This window comes from Monodon monoceros, unplaced genomic scaffold (genome assembly GCF_005190385.1).
Source record: "Monodon monoceros isolate NGI ecotype Baffin Bay Population unplaced genomic scaffold, NGI_Narwhal_1 Super_Scaffold_11, whole genome shotgun sequence".
Lineage (NCBI taxonomy): Eukaryota > Metazoa > Chordata > Mammalia > Artiodactyla > Monodontidae > Monodon > Monodon monoceros.
The window spans coordinates 125,864,274-125,886,390 of NW_021703767.1; the positions used below are offsets into that span (position 1 = coordinate 125,864,274).

General features: G+C 35.4%; 1 protein-coding gene across 4 annotated transcripts in view; it reads left to right on the forward strand.

Annotated features, from left to right (window-relative positions):
* Positions 1-22,117, forward strand: part of STAG1 (stromal antigen 1) — a 434,108-nt gene that overhangs the window by 277,481 nt on the left and 134,510 nt on the right. For all 4 annotated transcript variants that reach the window (XM_029214246.1, XM_029214245.1, XM_029214243.1 and 1 more), the window contains exons 8-9: positions 6,948-7,099; positions 9,297-9,370. In XM_029214246.1, coding sequence (XP_029070079.1) covers positions 6,948-7,099; positions 9,297-9,370 — 226 coding nt within the window. The remainder of the gene's footprint in view (positions 1-6,947; positions 7,100-9,296; positions 9,371-22,117) is intronic.

A 22,117-nucleotide genomic window follows, 5' to 3' on the forward strand; every position in this document is an offset into this window, starting at 1 on the left:
CCCTCCATTATACCCCCTAGGAAAACCTCATATTACTACCTGTTCCATACCTACACAAGTGGAGCTGAAAGTGGCTATAGAACAACACATAGTTATAATGGCTGGGCATTTTACATTTTTCTCTCAAGTGGACCTTTAGTGCTGCCTAGCAATCCTATTACAGTATTCTATGCCATGGATATTCCTACTTTCTTATAAGATTATTTCACACCTTCTCTTCAAACCTGTAGCATCTGCTATCCTCTTTTCTTCACAATTAGCTGATTATCTTGCTAGCTTTATAGAGACAGAAGAGAATCCTTCAGTGATTAAACCTACTTATCTAGGTGTACCAGTACACATATACTCTGCTTTTTCTCTTATTACAGTACTATCTATCTAAGGTTAGTCCTTGCCCTTGTGCAGTAGATCCAATTCCTGTTCACCGCCTCAAGAACTTTACTCTTCAGGGTGTTTTTTCTCTCTGTCCTGCTTCAGTTCTCCCATCCACTTTATCATTATATTAATATGCTATAACAGCGTTTATCTTTTAGAAACACTCTGTATCAGTTAGGGCTCTTCAGAAACACAGACCCATCGGGAGATATACTTAGTTACTTATTTTCTTATTTGCATACACACACAAAGATATATATATTGGGGGAGAGGAAGATTTATTTTAGTGAATGGCTCACACAATTTGGGAGCTGGCAATTTTAAAATCTGTAGGGCAGGCCAGCAGGCTAGAAACTTAGGCAGGAGTTGTACAGTCTTGAGGCAGAAATTGTTTTTCTAGGAAACCTCAGTTTTTGCTCTTAAGGCATTCAGCTGATTGGATGAGGCCACCACATTATTGAAGGTAGTCTCCTTTACTTACAGATGTTAATCTTATCTACAAAATACCTTCACGGTAACACCTGGATTAGTGCTTGATTAAATAACTGGACCGTAGCCTAGCCAAGTTGACACATAAGACTGACCATCACACCCTCCCTTGTTTCCACATGCTCCTTAATTACAGTCCTATTTTTCTCCTTTTCTTTATAGCAAATCTTAAAGAATTATTTCTGTTTACTGTCTCTACTCACTCTCTTCTTATTCTCTTTAAACCCACTCCAGTCAGGTTTCTATCTACCTGTTCACTGCCTTTGCTCTTGTTGAGGTCAGCAGTACCTTCTTAGTGTCATCTTTCTTGAAAGACATAACTACTTCTTCCTTCTTGAAGCGCTGTTTTGGTGGACTGTAGAAAGCTAGACTGTAAATATTGAATTATCTCAGACTCAATCTAAAGACGTTTTTATCTTTATTCACTCCTCAGTGAATAAAGTAAAAACCAATTCCATGTTTTATTTCTATTAAAAAATAATGGTAGTGAAATCACAGCAAGATCTTTTTTGACCCACCTCCTAGAGTAATGGAAATAAAAACAAAAATAAACAAATGAGACCTAATGAAACTTGAAAGCCTTTGCACAGCAAAGGAAACTATAAACAAAATGAAAAGACAGCCCTCAGAATGGGAGAAAATATTTGCAAACGAATCAACAGACAAAGGATTAATCTCCAAAATATATAAACAGCTCATGCAGCTCAGTATTAAAAAACAGGCAACCTGGGACTTCCCTGGTGGCGCAGTGTTTAAGAATCCACCTGCCAATGCAGGGAACACAGGTTCAAGCCCTGGTCCGGGAAGATCCCACATGCCTTTGAGCAACTAAGCCCGTGTGCCACAACTACCAAGCCTGCGAGCCACAACTGCTGAGCCTGCGTGACACAACCACTGAAGCCTGCACGCCTAGAGCCCGTGCTCCACAACAAGAGAAGCCACTGCAATAAGAGGCCCATGCGCCACAACTAGAGAAAGCCCCCGTGCAACAAGGAAGACCCAACACTGCCAAAAAAAACAACCCAATCAAAAAATGGACTGAAGACCTAAATAGACATCTCTCCAAAGAAGACATACACATGGCCAAGAGGCACATGAAAAGCTGCTCACCATCACTAATTATTAGAGAAATGCACATCAAAACTACAATGAGGTATCACTTCACACCAGTTAGAATGGGCATCATCAGAAAATGTACAAACAACAAATGCTGGAGAGGGTGTGGAGAAAAGGGAACCCTCTTGCACTGTTGGGGGGAATGTAAATTGATACAGCCACTATGGAGAACAGTATAGAAGTTCCTTAAAAAACTAAAAATAGAATTACCATATGACCTAGCAATCCCACTACTGGGCATATACCCAGAGAAAACCATAATTCAGAAAGACACATGCACCCCAATGTTCATTGCAGCACTATTTACAATAGGTCACGAAAGCAACCTAAATGCCCACTGATAGACGAATGGATAAAGAAGTTGTGGTACATATATACAATGGAATATTACTCAGCCATAATAATGAACGAAATTGGGTCATTTGTAGAGACGTGGATGGACCTAGAGACTGTGATACAGAGTGAAGTAAGTCAGAAAGAGCAAAACAAATATCGTATATTAACACATATATGTGGAATCTAGAAAAATGGTACAGATGAACCGGTTTGCAAGGCAGAAATAGAGACACAGATGTAGAGAACAAACAAATGGACACCATGGGGGGAAAGTGGGGGTCAGTGGGATGAATTGGGAGATTGGGATTGACATATATACACTAATATGTATAAAATAGATAACTAATAAGAACCTGCTGTATAAAAAATTAATTAATTTAAAAAAATGATGGTGAGAGTGTAATGCTGTCATACGATTTAAAATTCCAGATTTAAAAATGTTATATGGTGAAATGTCAGTGTTCTACCCATGGCTCTCAGCCATCAAATTCCCTTCTCCGAATACAACCAAAGTTGCCTGTTTCTTTTATATCTTTCCAAAGATTTTATGAATATGATAGCACATACATACTCAGTGAGAGACAGTATGGTGTAGTGGTTAAGAACTTAGACTATGGTGCATGACGGCTGTAATCAAATTCTATCTCTGCCAGTTACTGGCTGTGTAATTGCCAAGTCTCTTAGCCAATCTATACCTCAGTTTTCTCTTATGTATAAAAGAAATAATTATAGTACTTGATAGAGTTGTGAGGTATAAATGAATAAGTGTGTGTAAAGAGCTTAGAAGAGTGACTGGCACATAATAATAAATAATTCATTCCTTCTTCATGCGTAAATGATATTATAATATACACAGTGACAGGCATCTTGCCTTTTTTTCCACCAAGAAGTTTATTGGCAGACTTTACAGCACATATAAATCATGCCTCATTTTTTTCTAGTGGCTGAATAGTCGTCCATTGAATCGATATGCTATCCAGTTTAATGGCTCTAAAAACCAATATTTTTATGATGTATATCTATTAACCATCTCCACTTAGATAACTAATAAGCACAAGACATTCTAATTACCCTTGCCTTTCCTATTTCTCTCATTTCCTATATTATCATATTCTTTTAGCTCTACCTTGAAAATATATTTCAGATCTAACTTTCTCTCCACCTACTGCTACCACTTCAATCCAAGCTAGCATTGCTTTACTGAGTTGCTCAAGGCCAAAAACTCGAGAATCATTATTGTAAGCTTTTGGCAAAATATGTTCAGTTCTCTTTCAGTGTTCTTCTATTTGGTCTCCCTTCTTCCACTTTTACTCTTCTCTAGTCTGTTCACATAGCATTTAAAAGTATAAATCAGACTATTTCTCACCCACACCAAAATTTCCAGTGGGTCTTATCTCATCTAGATTTTTTTTTTTTTTTTTTTTTTTTTTTTTGCAGTTCGCAGGCCTCTCACTGTTGTGGCCTCTCCCGTTGTGGAGCACAGGCTCCGGATGCGCAGTCTTAGCGGCCATGGCTCGCAGGCCCAGCCGCTCCGTGGCATGTGGGACCCTCCTGGGTGGGGGCACAAACCCGTATCCCCCGCATCAGCAGGCGGACCCCCAACCACTGCGCCACCAGGGAAGCCCTAGATTTAATTCTTGAGTCCTAATTAGATCCTAGTAAAACTCTTACAACCTGGCCTTTTGATTTCCTCCTCAACCTTGTCTCCTGCTTCTGCCTATTTCTGTGCTTCAGCCACACTAAGTACCTTGCTCTTTTAAAGAGTCCCCTCTCATAACAATTTACCTCATAACCTTTGCACTTTTTATTCCCTCTCCTTGGGACATTTTCTGTCATATAATCATGCTCATTGCCTCATGCATGCTTAAATATGAGCTCTTCAGAGAGGCCTAGCCACCCCACTTGCTCTCTGTCCTTTTTACCATACTTTACTTTTTTAACCATATTTTTTTTCTTTAACTGATAGATTTTTTCATTTGTATATTATCTATTGATATATTATTTTCTCCTCACTAGAAGATAAAAATCATGGAAGCAGATACTCTGTCTCATTCACTTTTGTGCTTCTAGTACACAAAACAATGCTCAGTACTTATGGATTGGTAAATGAATGGGGATGCACTAAATAAGTGTTTTTTGAACTCTCGGTGGTGAAAGACCAGTTTTTTAATTATGATCTTAGTGTCATTTTATTACTAGATTCAGTAGACATAAGATTATTCTGTCAGATTGTTATAAAAATTTCTAAAAAACTTACTTCCAAATTTATACTTTTAATGAACTGGTAACAAGCCATTTGTGGTCAACACATATTTGCAGAACACATTCTTAGTAGCACAGCAGTAGAACAAGTTTGCCATTCTGTAGCCAACAGTTAAAATATGAAGGCTAAATTAAGTATTCTCCTTGGTAGACAAAGAGAAGGCACTTCAAAGCCCACATCACAGAAACCAGGCTGAATTACTGGATTTATAAAATTCTGTTAGTAATACCAGTAAAACTTAATTAGTGCTCAGTCTATGCAGGAATGAGTCTTTTTTCAGTGGACTCAATGATCCCTATCACAATCCCCATGTTGTATCTATATCGTTAAGTTAGAAGTCTCTCCTCAGTAGCTGTTTATTTGCTTATATGTTAGTATGTAAACTGAAAATTTCAGTGAAGTTTAAATTTTACAGGTCCATAAACATCTCAGTAAATACTGCTCTATCATATCTAATAGGTTTCTGAAAATATATTGATCATTTTGCATTTTTTTTTAGTATGTTGATATATTTTGTTGTTTATATATACCTAGGATGGGAGGAGGGTCATTACACAATGACAGCTGGAGTTTGGGCTCTGGGTTCCCAAGGAGATATATAGCTGAAGACAAAAAACAATTAAGTTCAAGAAAATTTGTGTTTCAGATTCTGCTGGTGAATTCCAGCCAGGGTTGGTGTTAATTTTAATGCTTTCCAACTCCTTGATCTTCAATTCATTTTATTTTAGAGATCTAGAAGTATAAACTGAATTAAGGCCCATTTGGGTATGACTTTGTATGCTTAGGGCAAGCTCTGTTAAACTGTTATCTGTTATCCCTGACTTGGGCAATTTGAATGCACCAGATCCCTTCTGCCTTTGAGCTATTCTTTTTTATACAGATTAATTTTAAGAGTACTTTTAACCTTCAGAGGTATTCTACCGACAGTTTGTAAAATGCTGTAAAATCACTAGCCTATATTTTGAAACACAAGAAGATTTTTCAATTTATTATATTTAGATGCCATATCTCAGGAAAAGGGAAACATTTTCATTTAAATGCATTTCTAACTACTCACTAACTTACATTTTGTTTTTAGGATTTTTGTCTTATATTTTGGTTTGAGGGCAGTAGCATTGCTAGTAACATGGATTTGGCCAAAATGTAGATAGAGTTTCCGAATAACGAATTGTGTGTCTGTGTGTGTGTGTGTATGTGTATGTGTAGATAGATAGATATAGTTACACTATTATGTATACATGTTTATATATGTAATTAAAGGGAAATTTTAGAAGCTTTAAAAGAAATGCATGCTCATCTTTAGTTGTGTATATGTTTGCTGATGTTTAGATTGGTTCTTCCAAAACACTCATTAATAACTGAACATTCGTATTTGCAGATAAATAAACTAAATGAAAAAAAAGGGAGATCATTTTGCCATCACAAACTTTTATTCCTTTACCAGAATTCCCTACACTCTTATCATCTCAATGATGAAAGTAAATTTGAATAGACAAAAGGTTAAGGTTTGTGTCATACCTGTTCCTCAGAGGACTTGAAAGAGAAGTTTGATAATATTTAATTAGATTTACAAATACAAGTGAGTGTTTAAAAATACATTAACACTGTGACTGGGGAAACAGATCAGAAATTCACAGAATATATTTTTAATGAATTTAATGACTTTGGTAGGTTCAGTCTATTTTTCAGGGATCAGAGGTTATGCCATTCATTGAGATGAGGAACACAGGGAAAGGACCATCTTTGGGAGTAAAAGTCATGAATTGATTGTAAGCAAATAAGACACTTTGACGCATCTAAGTAAAGGTATTAAGGAAGCAATTATATACACAGAATTGGTGGCCAGAAGAAAGGTCTAAAAGGTTTGGTTAGTATGCTCTTACTTAGGTTGTGTATGTTTGAAGGTGAGGGAAAGGGGTTGTTGAGACTACATAAATCCTTCCTGCTGATAATTAGGATGGGTCCGTTTTGGGTTTTTTGGATTTTTTTTTTTTTTTTGGCCGCACCAAGCAGCTTTTGGGATCTTAGTTCCCCGACCTGGGATTGAACCCAGGGCCACAGAAGTGAAAGCACCAAGTCTTAATCACTGGACCACCAGGGAACTCCCAGGATGAGTCTGTTTTTAAGTGGGAATGTTAATGAGCCAAGCTTATAGGGACACTGAGGCAGAGAAAATTGTCACAGACTAAAATGGTGAGTTTATTTCTATAAAATAATTTTTCGTCTTTCTTATTTAAATTATGCCTAGATTGTAAAACATAGAAGTTGACTAGTTTCCTTCCATCATCCATTTCTGTTATAAATTTGTAATCTTATGGATGAAATTCTGATTCACAGGTGAATACTATAATCTTACTTTATTTCATAGCCATGAAGCTCATGACTGCTCTGGTGAATGTTGCCTTAAACCTCAGTATTCATCAGGATAATACACAGAGACAGTATGAAGCTGAGAGAAATAAAATGATTGGGAAGAGAGCCAACGAAAGGTTGGAGTTACTACTTCAAAAACGCAAAGAGGTAAGGTTCACAGTAACTGTGATTCTTATGTTCTGTAAATGTGTAGTAAATATATCATATGTGTTTTTATTCTCTCTAAAAAGGTTTGTGTGTATTTTTAAAAGTTGTTTTTTTTTAAGTTTGATTATTTGATCTCAGAGTTTTCAAATGAAACTGGAATTTGCTTCCAGCCAGTGATTGATTATCTGAGTGCTGTCTGAGGGCAGAAGAGAAACACAGAGCAACCATACTTTAGAAAGAAGGTGGTCTGGGAATTAGATAACTCAAAAAGATTATCAGGCTGTGGGCCCAGAAAGCACAGTAAATACTAACATCAGAACTAGGGGCCAGCAAAGATGCATTGCAGGAGAAAACCAAAGACTATATATTAGTAGATGTATGAGACATTTCTGTTAATAATAAGGTTGGTTCCAACTTTACAGTGAAATTTTCTTATAAATGTGTTGAAAGAGATTTTAAACTGGATTTTTAGTAGGCAACATTTTTATTCATCCAATCAGAAATGAAATTTTAGCTGTACAGTGTTAGTCTGTATTTTAACTTGAGAAAAGATCTCAGTGCTATAAATATATTGCTGTCAATAAATAATAGGTTATAACAGGCAGCAGGAAGCAACAAACTTATGATTAAATTATGGTCTGTGCTGTATTGCAGTGCTAGGACTGCTGTAGCATATACCACAAACTGATTTTTCTTTTTTTTTTAATTATTTTTTTAAATTTTTATTTATTTTTGGCTGCATTGGGTCTTCATTGCTGCACGCGGGCTTTATCTAGTTGCGGAGAGCGGGGGCTTCTCATTGCAGTGGCTTTTCTTGTTGCAGAGCATGTGCTCTAGGCGCACCGGCTTTAGTAGTTGTGGCACATGGGCTTAGTTGCTCCGTGGCATGTGGGATCTTCCCAGGCCAGGGTTCGAGTCCAACCACTGCACCACCAGGGAAGTCCCTGATTTTTCTTCAGAACAGAAATTTATTGTCTCACAGTTGTATAGGCTAGAACTGGCAGATAACTCTAATCTTCACATGGCCTTCTCACTGTGTGTGTGTCTCTAAATTTCTCCCTTATAAAAAGGAGACAGTCATATTTGATTTGGGACCCATCTTACTCCAGTATGAACCCATCTTAACTAATTACATCTGCTACAACCCTATTTCCAAATAAGGTTTGAGGTTCTGGGAGTTAAGACTTCAGCATATGAAGTTTTGAGGAACACAGTACAACTCATAGCACATTCTATACTAGAAATAATTATAAGTAAGTTTTGGAACTGTACTTTAGTAAGAACTGCTAACCAAACTGTATCTCTTATAAATTATTTAATTTTTTATATAATAAATGCAGCAAAATTAGAACTTATAGTAAGTTCCAGTAATTTGAATGATTTACTATAAAGGTATTCCCAAAGTTATTTCAGTAAAACCCAAAACAAAGCATATAGCAAAAGAGAAAGTCTGAAGGAATTTTATTGTCACATTTGTATAAATGCAGTAAAAGCAAATATTTCACTGCAGAGCAAATTAAAATAAAAACTATCATCTTGAATGTGATTTTGTATCAGTGCTTTTGTTCCTTTTGAGTAGTAAACTCAAACTTTAACTCTGATGTGTAGTATTGCCTGAAATTTATTTATATCTTTTCTATAGTATTTTGTTGCTGCATTTCACCACTAATGGCTAGTGTCCTTGCTATCTTCTGCTGTTCCTCCTATATTGGGAATTTGACCAATGCTCAGTTTGTTGCTAATCAGACGCAGAGTAATATTTGGATACTTTAGGTGGAATAGGAACTTTATTACACAGTGGCAAATATGATAATCGAGGATGATCTGTTACCAAGAAATGTAAAACCAAGCAGGGGACCTGGTTTGGACAGGAGAGGTAAAGAAATTGAGGCCTATTCCGAAAGCAGGTGATATTTTGTGGTAGTAATCTGGTCACACTTATCCATACCACTTCTTTTTAGTCATTGTGTAATACATGTTGAGAGAGACAGAAAGTGGTTTTAAGCCAATATAGAAAAGCTATAGAAATAATGAAAGAATACTATTAATTTCGGACATCTGTTGCACGATATATGAGAAAAAAGATTGAAAATTACCCAGAATGAGAATAATCAGGAATTAAAAACAATTGGAACTCTTTATTGCAAATAAAATGATCAATATTTTAATTTATATTTTTATTTATTTTTCATTTCAGCTACAAGAAAATCAGGATGAAATCGAAAATATGATGAACTCTATTTTTAAGGGTATATTTGTTCATAGATACCGGTAAGGGATTTTAAAAATCATTTAGAACATTTTTAACTTAAATAATTTATTGCTTCTTCGTAGTCCTAGGCAATAAAAATATAAACTTTCTAATTATTTGTTTTGTTAGCTGGAAAACAGCTTTGGGTATAAAAGCTAAATAAATGGTCAAAATTGTACCACCACCATCATTGCCACACTCTTCCAGATTCAGAACATATACTGTTAGAGATCCTATGTACTTGCATTTGTAATGATGTAATATTAATAAGATATCATTAAGTTAATGCGACCTTCATAAGATTTGATTGTCTTCATATTTGAAAAAATTAAATGCCCTGCTTGCGGCCCTTTTGTACTCATCTTGTTATATGATCAAATTAACCAACAGTGTTTTAAAAATGTGTTGGTTAAGATGGGAGAAATGAGTACAGTAGAGGGCACCTCTGCAGATAATGCAGCATCTTTATAACATCACTCTTCTTTACCTTCAACTATACACAAGAAAATAGGATCAAAGTATTTCTGAAGTGTTTTTGTCATGCTCCATTGCACGTTGTCTTTCTGTGAAACGTGTGATCTATTAAAATACTACGTGAGCGTATTTCATGGAGAATTAATGAATCATACATACGCTTGTTGCCTTCTATTAATTAGGCGTGATTTGATATGTTTAGGCAGATAGACACAGATAATAGATGCACTGTTTTTAGACACATTTAAGACTTTAATTGGCCAGTTAGTTTTAAAAATTAATTAAAAAGGGAAATTATTTTTTTAAAAAAGGAAAAATTTGTAACTTTGATAACTTACCTTAAAACATTTTATTTTAACTGAAAATGTAAAACTCTTTTGAAATAGAACCAAGGCTTTTACTTTGAATATGAATTCTCTGAATGGAGTATCACATCCTCTTTCTTACATAAACCATGCATGTAATGAATTATCGACAAATTTATTTTCAAAACAAAAATTTCCATGTAACTGCCATGCAGTCTTTTTTTTAAATTACAGTTTTATAGCCGTATAATTAACATAAAATAAACAGCACATTTAAGTGCATGATTTGATGACTTTTCACACACACACACAACACAACACACAAACCCCTACCTGTAAAACTACCACAGGCAAGATAATGAATATATCCATTATCCTCAAAAGTTTTCTCCTACCACTTTGTAATTCCTCCTTTGCTGCCACTCTCCCCCTTCCCCATCCTTAAGCAATCAGTGATCTCCTTCCTAACTGATTTGTTTACATTTTCTAGAATTTTATACAAATGGAATTTACACTTTGTACTCCTGATTTTTGTTCGTGTCTTGGTCTGGCTTCTTTCACTAATAAAATTAAGGTCTTTCATCCTTAAGACTTAACTGTAAGTTTTTTGTAGATTAACTTTATCTGGTTGAGGAAGTTTCCTATCCCTAGTTTTCTGACACTTTGTTAGGAATGGATATTGAATTTTGTCAAATACTTCTCTCCATCTTTTGAGATCATTATGTAGTTTTTCTTTTTTAAGAGTGTTAATGTGGTGAATTAAATTGGTTGATTTTTTAAACGTTAACTCAACCTGAACTTCTTGGGATAAAACCCGCACACATAATCATGATATATTATTTTTCTTCATTTAAATCTTTTTATTGCTATAAAGTCATTTTTTTTGAAATGTAGATGATTTACAATGTCCTGTTTCGGATATACAGCAAAGTGATTCAGATATATAGATAGATAGATATAGATAGATAGATATAGATGTATGTGTAGATATATAGATATATACAGTAAGTCCCCTACATACAAATGAGTTCCATTCCGAGAGTGTGTTCGTAAGTCCAATTTGTTAAGTCCAACAAAGTTAGCCTAGGTACCCAGCTAACACAGTTGGTTATGCAGTACAGTAGTGTACTGCAATAGATTTATAATACTTTTCACGCAAATAATTCATAAAAATCAAACACGCAAACAATAAAACATTTTTCATCTTGCAATACAGTACCTTGAAAAGTCCAGTAGTACAGTACAATAGCTGGCTTACAGAGGCTGGCATCAAGTGAACAGGGAAGAAGAGTTACTGACTGGACGAGGGAGAGGAGGTGGGAGATGGTAGAGCTGAAGGATCGTCAGCAACAGGAGATGGAGGGCAAGCTGCAGTTTCACTCATGCCCGACATTGATGGCGCAGGTTCTGATTCCTTGCTGGATTCAGTTCTGTCTACCCTCTTGAAAAAATGATCCAGTGATGTCTGGGTAGTAGCTCTTTTTTTCTCGTCATAAATGACACAGTAGCACTGGATTGCATCCTGAATGGCTGCTATAACCTTTGTGTACTGTCCCACATTTGGCTCCTGTGCCTCAAAAATTAACAGTGCCTCCTCAACTAAAGAAAATCCTCTTGCCATTTCCTGCATCGTAAATCTCTTCAGTTCTTCAGTTACTTGTTCTTCCTCTTGTCTCTCTCTTTGTCTTTGCTGTGGACCTCCAATTCTTGGTGCCTCTTAGCAGTACCAGCTACATCACTGCTGCTTTTACACTTGCTTCCAGACATCCTGGGCTTGAAATAAAGATACTCTACTACTATATAAATTACTGTACAGTAAAGTACACAAAAGCACAACCACTTGAAGAGGATGCACACACATCACAGTGTACGCCAGACATGTGAACTAACTTACATGATTAGACATGTGAACGCACGTTCGCGTCTTTGAAAGTTGTCAACTTGAAGGTTCGTATGTAGGGGACTTACTGTATGTGAATGTATATCAATTTTTTTCAGATTCTTTACCCTTGTAGGTTATTACAAAATATTGAGTATACTTCCCTGTGCTATACATTAGGTCCTTCTTGGTTATCTATTACATTTATACACAGTAATGTGTATATGTTAATCCCATCCTCCTAATTTATCTTCTCCCTGCCCATCCCTTTTGGTAACCAAAACTTTGTTTTCTGTGTCGGTCACTCTATTTCTGTTTTGTAAGTAAGTTCATTTATATCTTTCTTTTTTTATTGATTCTTCCAATATTGTTAAAATGACTCTACTACACAAGGCAATCTACAGATTCAAAGCAATCCCTATCAAATTACCAATGGCATTTCTCACAGAACTAAACAAAAAACATTTTAATTTGTATGGAAATACAAAAGACCCCAAATAGGCAAAACAATCCTGAGAAAGAAAAACGGACCTGGAGGAATAAGGCTCCCTGATTTCAAACTATACTACAAGGCTACAGTTGTCAAAGCAGTATGGTATTGCACAAAAACAGAAATAAAGATCAATGGAACAGGATAGAAAGCCCAGAAATAAACCCATGTACCTATAGTCAATTAATCTACAACAAACGATGCAAGAATATACAATGAAGAAAAGACAGTCTCTTCAAGAAGTGGTGCCAGGGGCTTCCCTGGTGGTGCAGTGGTTAAGACTCCATGCTCCCAGTGCAGGGGGCCCAGGTTTGATCCCTGGTCAGGGAACTAGATCCCACATGCATGCCACAACTAAGGAACCCGTGAACTGTGACTAAGACCTGGCATAACCAAATGAATAAACAAAATAAATTTATATAAAATGTGAATCATTTAAAAAAAAAGGAAGTGGTGCTGGATAAACTGGACAGCTACATGTAAAAGAATGAAATTAGAACATTCTCTAACACCATATACAAAGCTAAACGCAAATGGATTAAAGACCTAAATGTGAGACCAGTTACTATAAGACTCCAGGAGGAAAACATAGGCAGAACACTCTTTGACATAATTCGCAGCAAGATTGTTTTAGATCTGTCTCCTAGAATCATGGAAATAAAAACAAATACTTTTTAAATGGGACCTAATTAAATTTAAAAGCTTTTGCACAGCAAAGGAAATAATAAAATGAAAAGACAACTTATGGAATGGGAGAATATATTTACAAACAGTGCACCACCAAGGGATTAATTTCCAAAATATACATACAGCTCAAAAAAAAAAAAAATCAAAAAACTGGGCAGAAGACCTACATAGACGTTTTTCCAAAGAAGACATACAGATGGCAACAGGCACAAGAAAAGATGCTCAACATCATAATTATTAGAGAAATGCAAATCAAAACTACAGTGAGGTATCACCACACTCCAGTCAGAATGGCCATCATCAAAATGTCTACAAATAATAAATGCTGGAGAGGGTGTGGAGAAAAAGGAATCGTCCTACACTGTTGGTGAGAATGTAAATTGGTGCAGCCACTATGGAGAACACCATGGAGGTTCCTTAAAAAACTAAACATAAAGTTACCATATGATCCTGGAATCCCACTTCTGGGCATATATTCAGAGGAAACTATAAAGAGATACATACACCCCAGTGTTCATAGCAGCACTATTTACAATAGCCAAAATATGGAAGCAGCCTAAATATCCATCGACAGATAAATGGAAGATACAAGCGAAGTTAATTATAAAACAAATAGACCCACAGACATAGAAAACAAACATGGTTACCAAAGGGGGATGGAGGGAGAGAGGAATTAGGAGGTTGGGATTAACATATAAACACTACTATATATAAAGTAGATAACGAATGAGGACCTACTGCATAGCATAGGGACCTATACTCAATAATTTGTAATAACTTACAAGGGTAAAGAATCTGAAAAATATATATGTGTATGTGTGTGTGTGTGCGTGTATAGCTGAATTATTGTGTACACCTGAAACTAACACAACATTGTAAATAAACTATACTTCAATTTTTAAAAGATAAATTAAAAAAATTTTAATTAAAAAAAATATTCTTCCAATCCAAGAACACGGTATATCTTTCCATCTGTGTTGTCTTCAATTTCTTTTTGCCAGTGTCTTATACTTTTCAGAGTACAGGTCTTTTGCCTCCTTTTGTAGGTTTATTCCTAGGTATTTTATTCTTTTTGAAGCGATAACAAACGGGATTGTTCCTTTAATTTCTCTTTCTGATGTTTTGTTGTTAGGGTATAGAAATGCAACAGATTTCTATATGTTTTGTATCCAGGAACTTTACCAAATTCATCGATGAGGACTAATAGTTTTCTGGTAGCATCTTTAGGATTTTCTATGTATAGCATCATGTCATGTGCAAACAGTTACAGTTTTACATCTTCTTTTCCAATTTGGATTACTTCTATTTCTTTTTCTTCTCTGATTACCTTGGCTAGGACTTCTAAAGCTATGTTGAATAAAAGTGGCGAGAGTGGCATTCTTGTCTTCTTTTTAAACTTTGAGGAAATGCTTTCAGTTTTTCACCATTGAGTATGATGTTAGCTGTCTGTCATATATGTCCTTTATTATGTAGAGGTGTGTTGCCTCTATGCCCACCTTCTAAAGAGTTTTTATCATAAATGGATGTTGAATTTTATCAAAAGCTTTTCTGCATCTATTGAGATTATCATACGGTTTTTATTCTTCAGTTTGTTAATGTGGTGTCTCACATTGATTGATTTGAGGTTATTGAAAAATCCTTGCATCTCTGGGATAAATCCCACTTGATCATGGTGTATGATCCTTTTAATGTATTGTTGGGTTCAGATCGCTAGTATTTTGTTGAGGATTTTTGCATCTATGTTCATCAGTGATATTGGCCTGTAATTTTTTGTGTGTGTGATATTTTTGTCTGTTTTTGGTATCAGGGTGATGTAGCCTCATAGAATGAGCTCGGAAGTGTTCCTTCTCTGCAATTTTTTGAAATAGTTTCAGAAGGATAGGTGTTAACTCCTCTCTAAATATTTGATAGAATTCGCCTGTGAAGCTTTCTGTCCTGGACTTTTGTTTGATGGGAGTTTTTTAATCACAGATTCATTTCAGTGTTTGTAATTGGTCTGTTCCTATTTTCTATTCCTGGTTCAGGCTTGGGAGATTGTACCTTTCTAAGAATTTGTCCCTTTCTTTTAGGTTATCAGTTTTTTTGGCATAGAGTTGCTTGTAGTAGTCTCTTACGGTTCTGTGTATTTTTTTGGTGTCAGTTGTCACTTCTCCTTTTTAATTTCTAATTTTGTTGATTTGGGCCCTCTCTTTTTTTTCTTGATGAGTCTGGCTAAAGGTTTATCAATTTTGTTTATATTTTAAGAGAACCAGCTTTTAGTTTCATTGATCTTGTCTATTGTTTTTTTGTTTCTATTTCATTTATTTCTACTCTAATCTTTATGATTTCTTTCCTTTTACTAACCTTGGGTTTTGTTTGTTCTTCTTCCTCTAGTTGCTTTAGGTGTAAATTTAGGTTGTCTCTTTGAGATTGTTCTTGTTTCCTGAGGTAAGTTTGTATCACTATAAACTTCCCTCTTAGAACTGCTTTTCCTGTGTCCCATAAGTTTTGGATTGTTGTGTTTTTGTTTTCATTTGTCTTTGGGTAATTTTTGATTTCCTGTTTGATGTCTTCAGTGAACCATTGGTTGTGCAGTAGGATATTGTTCAGCCTCCACATGTTTGTGTTTTTTACAGTTTTCTTCTTGAAGTTGGTTTCTAGCCTCATAGAGTTGTGGTCAGAAATGATGCTTGATCTGATTTCCGTTTTCTTAAATTTACCAAAGCTTGCTTTGTGACCCAGCATGTGATCTGTCCTGGAGTATGTTCCATGTACACTTGAAAAGAATGTGTATTCTGCTGCTTTCAGATGGAATGTGCTCTGAATATCAATTAAGTCCATCTGAGGTGTCATTTAAGGCCTGTGTTTCTTGATTGATTTTCTATCTGGATGATCTGTCCTTTGGTGTAAGTCGGGTGTTAAAGTCCCCAAATGTTATTTTGTTACAGTCAGTTTCTCCTTTTGCATCTGTTATCATTTGCCTTATATATTTAGGTGCTCCAATGTTGGATGCATATATATTTACAATTGTTATATCTTCTTCTTGGATTGATCCTTTGATCATCATGTAGTGTCCCTCTTCGTATCTTGTTACAGTCTTTATTTTAAAGTCTATTTTGTCTGATATGAGTATTGCTACTCCACCTTCCTTCTGATTTACATCTGTGTGGAATAACTTTTTCCATCCCCTTACTTTCAGTCTGTATGTGTCTCTAGATCTGAAGTGAGTCTCTTTGAAGGCAGCACACATATGGATCCTGTTTTTTGCATCTATTCAGCCAGTCTGTGTCTTTTGGTTAGAGCATTTAATCCATTTACATTTAAGGTAATTATCAATGTGTATGTTCTTATTGCCATTTTGTTAATTGTTTTGGACTTGTTTTTGTAGGTCTTTTTTTTCTCCTTTCTTTTTTTGTTCTCTTCCTTTGTGACTGTCTTTAGTGTTATGTTTGGATTCCTTTTTCTTTTTTGTGTGTATATCTATTACATGTTTTGGTTCGTGGTTACCATGAGGTTTTTGTATAGCAGTCTATATATATGTTTTTGTTTTAAGTTGTTGATATCTTAATTTCAAATGCATTTTAGATACCCTGCATTTGTACTCCCCTCCCCTCACAATAACTGTTTTTGATCTTATATTTTATATCTAATTTTTTTATGTATCCCTTAACTGTCATTGTTTTTTTTGGATACAAATGATTTTATTACCTTTGTCTTTTAACCTCCCTACCAGCTTTGTATATGGATGATTTCCTACCCCTATTATATGTTTCCCTTTACCAGTGAGCTTTTCAATTTTGTCCTTTTCTTGTTTCTAGTTGTGGCCTTTTTTTTCAGCCTAGTTCCTTTAGCATTTGTTGTAAAGCTAGTCTTTTAGCATTTGCATGTCTGTAAAGCTTTTGGTTTGTCCATCAGATCTGAACAAGAGCCTTGCTGGTAGAGTATTCTTGGTTATAGGTTTTTCTCTTTTATGACTTTAAGTAATATTGTGCCCCTCCCTTCTGGCCTGCAGAGTTTCTGCTGGAAACTCTGCCTTATCGTAGTTCCCTTGTATTTAATTTGTTGCTTTTCCCTTGTTGCTTTTAATACTCTCTCTTTATCTTTAACTTTTGTTAATTGAGTACAATGTGTCTAGGTGTGTTCCTCTGTGGGTTAATCCTGTATGGGACTCTCTACTTCCTGGACTTGGGTGACTGTTTTCTTTCCTAGGTTAGGGAACTTTCCAGCTATTATCTCTTCACATATTTTCTCAGGCTCTTTCTCTCTCTTTTCCTTCTGGGACCCCTATAATGTGAATATTAGTGTGCTTTAGTTCTCTTAAACTTGCTCATTTCATTTCATTCTTTTTTCTTTTTTCTATTCCGTGGCAGTGATTTTCACTACTCTGTTTTCCAGCTCACTGATACATTCTGCCTCATTTAGTCTGCTATTCATTCCTTCTATTGTGTTTTTCATTTCAGTTATCGTATTCTTCAATTCTGTTTGGTTCTTCTTTATATTTTCTAATTCTTTGTTAAAAACTCCTAATTTCTCGCTCCATGCATCCATTCTCGTCCCAGTACCTTTTATCATCTTTACAATCATTACTCTGAACTCTTTCTCAGGTAGATTGCCTGACTCCATGTCACTTAGTTGTTATTCTGTAGTTTTGTCTTGTTCCTTCATCTGAAACATATTCCTCTGTCACCTCATTTTGTCTAAATTGCTATTTGTATTTTTATGTGTGTGGTAAGTTGGTTACATTTCTCTTGAGATTGTTCTTGTTTCCTGAGGTAAGTTTGTATCGCTATAAACTTCCCTCTTAGAACTGCTTTTCCTGTGTCCCATAAGTTTTGGATTGTTGTGTTTTTGTTTTCATTTGTCTCAGGGTAATTTTTGATTTCCTGTTTGATATCTTCAGTGATGTCTCGACCTTGTAGAAGTGCGCCTCTGTAGGTTACATCCTATGGCTCCCAGCAGTGCACTCCCCTCCTGTAATCCAAGGACCAGGGCCTAGCTGGTCCCAGGGTAATGTCTGGCCTGCATTTCCAAATTCAGTCTGCAAGCTGAGTGACTGTAGTTTTCTTGTTTCTGGTGTCTGCCTCCTGGTGGGTGAGACTGGTCTAGAGGCTTGTGCAGGCTTCCTAGTGGGAGGGGTAGAGCTGGGTTTTGGCCCTCTGTTGGTCAGGGCCTTGTCTAGAGGCCTGTCTTTAGGTGGATGTTGGCTCAGGAAATCTTAGGAATCCTGTCTGGTGATGGGTGGGGATGTGTCCCCATCCAGTTAGTTTTTTGGCCTGAGGCATCCCAGCACTGGAGCCTATAGGCTATTGGATGGGGCCAGCTCTTGTGCTGATGCCCGAAGCCAGATGTTAGCCTCCCCAAGCATTCATTCAAATGAATACTCCCTGATATGTCTATCACCAGTGTCTATGTCCCCAGAGTGAGCCACAGCTGCCCCCCGCCTCCACAGGAGACCCTCCAAGACCAGCAGGTAGGTCTGGCCCAGTCTCCTATCAAATTACTGCTTTTGCCCTTTGCCCCAGTGCGCGTGAGATTTTGTATGCACCCTTTAAGAGTGAAGTCTTTATTTTCCCCAGTCCTGTGGACCTCCTGTAATCAAGCCCTCCTGGCCTTTAAAGCCAAATGCTCTGGGGGCTTCTCTGCCCAGTGCTGGACCCCCAACCTAGACAGCCTGATGTGGGGCTCATAACTCTCACTCTTGTGAGAGAACCTTTACAATACAATTATTCTCTAGTATGTGGGTTGCCCACCCAGGTATGGGATTTGATTATATTGCGAGTCTGCCCCTCCTGCTGGTCTTGTTGTGGTTCCTTCTTTATGTCTTTTGTTGTACAAAATCTTTTCTGGTAAGTTACAGTCTTCAGTGATGTAAGTTACATCTTATGACGATGATTGTTCTGAAAATTGTTGTGATTTTGGTGTGCTTGTGAGAGGAGGTGAGTTTAGCATCTTTCTACTCCTCCATCTTGGCCACTCCTTTCTCTATTATTCTTTTTTTATCTTGTTGGATGTCATTTGCTGAAATTTCCCTAGGAATTTTTGTATCTGTGTTTAAGGGGGATATATATCTATAACTCTTTTATTTTACTGAGTGTCTCTGACTGTTTTTGGTACCAATGTGATGTTGGCTTTGTAGAATGAGTTGTGGTGTATTCTCTCCTTTTTAATTTTCTGGAACAGTTGAATAAAATTGGTATTATTTCTTCCTCTGATAGGAATTAAACCATTGGGTTCTAGAGTTTTCTTTGTAAGGATGTTTTAAACTACAAATTAAATTTCTTTAGTAGATATAAGACTGTTCAGTTTGTCTTACAAAAAAATGATAGATTCATCTAAGTTGTTGAAGTATATTCAAGAAATATCAGCATAAAGTTGTTCATAGTATTGGTGGTTTCATCTCTCACATATCAGTCTGTCTAGAGCTAATCAATTATATTTATATTTTCTTAGAAAAGAAATTTTTTTCTTAGAAAAGAAATTTTTATTTTTCTGCTTTCTGTTTCACTTGATTACTATTCTTTTACTGTTCTTTGGGTTTCCTTCCTCTGCTCTTTAGTTTCTCAGGGGGGAAATGGAGATCACTGATATAAGGCCTTACTTTTCTCTCTCCTATTAATTTTTACTCCTATAAATTTCTTTCTTAGCCGTGCTATAGCTGTATCCCCTAAATTTGGATATGTTGTGTTTCCATTTTCATTTAGTTCAGAATACTTTCTAATTTCCATCTGGACTTGTTTCTTTGGGTCATGGATTATTTAGAAGTTTGGTATATATTTGCAAATATCTCAGAACTTTCTGTTATTGTCTCCTAACTTAAGTTCATTCTAGTCAGAGAACATACTTTATGTGACTTGAATGCTTTTAAGTTTATTGATATTTGTTTTATGGCCCATAGTATGTTCTATCTTGATAAATTTTTTATTTGCATAGGAAAAGAGTATGTATCATGGTTTTGTTTTTATGTCAATTAGGTCAAACTTGGTTGATGGTTGTTGTTGAAGTCTTTTCTATCTGTATTGATTGTCTTTTTATTCTAACAATTATCAAGAGGGATTTTGTAGGAGTACTTTTTGTATTCTTGATACAGGTGCATTATCACATAAATGATTTTCATATTTTTCCCCAGCCTTTGGCTTTCCTTTCATTTTCTTAATGATACCTTTTGAAGAACAAAAGTTTTCAATTTGAATGCAGTAATTTATCAATTTTTCTTCTATGGTCATGCTTTTGATGTCATATCTGTGAACATTTTTCCTAACCCAAACTGTTCTTCTGTGTTTTATTCTAGAAGTTTAATCATTTAATCATTTAAGTTAATTTATATGAATGATTTTTTTAAGTTAATTTTTGTTTATAGTGCGATATAAGGACACTTTTTGCATATAGGTATTCATTTTTACAAGCACTATTGGTGAAAGGCTGTTCTTCAGCTGAGTTGCTTTAGCACTTTTCTTGGGAATCAAATGACCATGAATGCAAAGTTTTATTTCTGAATTTTCTAATTTGTCCTTAAACTCTTACCAGCTGTATTGATTACAGTACTTTTAAGGTATTTCTTAAAAGCTTTGTTGAGATGTAATTGACATATAACATATGTAAGTTTAAGGTGTACAACAAGATCCTTTGAAACACATAATATATTGTGAAATGATTATCACAATAAGGTTAGTTAATACCTCTATCATCTCAAGTAATTACCTTTTATAATTTAGGTGGTGATAACATTTAAGAATTACTCCCTTAGCAACTTTCAACTGTGTACTACAGTATTGTTAACTGTAGTCGCCATGGTATGGTGTACATTAGGTCCCTAGAACCTATTTATCTTATAACTAGAAGTTTGTACTCTTTGGCCAACATCTCCCCAGTTTCCCCCCACCCCAGCATCTGGTGACCACCTTTCTACTCTCTATTTCTATTAGTTTAGCATTTTTAGAGTCTACATATAAGTGAGAGCATACAGTATTTTTCTTTTAGAGTAAGTTTTTAAAATTAGGTAGTGTTATGTCCTTTTACTTTGTTTTTCAAAATTGTTATGACTATTATAGATTCTTTACATTTCTATATAAATTCTATAATCAGATTGTCAATTTTTACACAAAATCTTGCTGGAATTTTGATAGAGAATATAATGAATCAGTATACCAATTTGGAGAGAATTTCCTTCATTATATTGAATTTTCCATTCTGTGAATATAGGTTGTATCTCCATTTATTTACATATTCTGTAGTTTCTCTTAGCAGTTTTTATTATTTTCAGTGTACGTCTTATACTACTTTTGTTAAATTTATTTTTGTTTTCATTTTTATTTTGTTATAATGGGAATCGTGTCCTTAATTTTTGTTCTAGACTCTTCCTTATTAATATGTAAAATATTATTTTATTGCTGCAAAATTATAAAATACTTTCATTAGTTCTGTAGTTTGTTTTTGTAGCTTCTTTCATAAAGGATCATGCCATTTGTGAACAAAGGCGCTTTTAATTTTTTTATTGGCCTATTGTACTGAATAGAATCTACAGTACAATATTGAGTAAAAGTGGTGAGAGAGGACAGCTTTACTTTTATTCCTGATCTTAATGGGAAAATAATTAGTCTTTAAAATTAAGTATAATGTCATTAGCTGTAAGTTTTTTATGTTGATACCTGTTAGTAGGATGAGATTCCCTTCTAACCTGGTTTTGTTAGGTGTTTTTATTGTGATTGATTGTTTGATTTCATTTTTTCTGCTTCAATTGAGATAAAAATACAGGCTTTTTTATTGATATAAGGTATTATATTCATTTTCAGATATTAGACCAATCTTGCAATCTGGGAAAATTCCACATGGTCATGGTATATAATGTTTTTTCTATGCTACTGGATTTAGTTTGCTAATATTTTGTTAGGGATTTTTGTGTCTACTTTCATATGGGGTATTAATATGCTTACTAGCCTCAGAGAACTGGAAAATG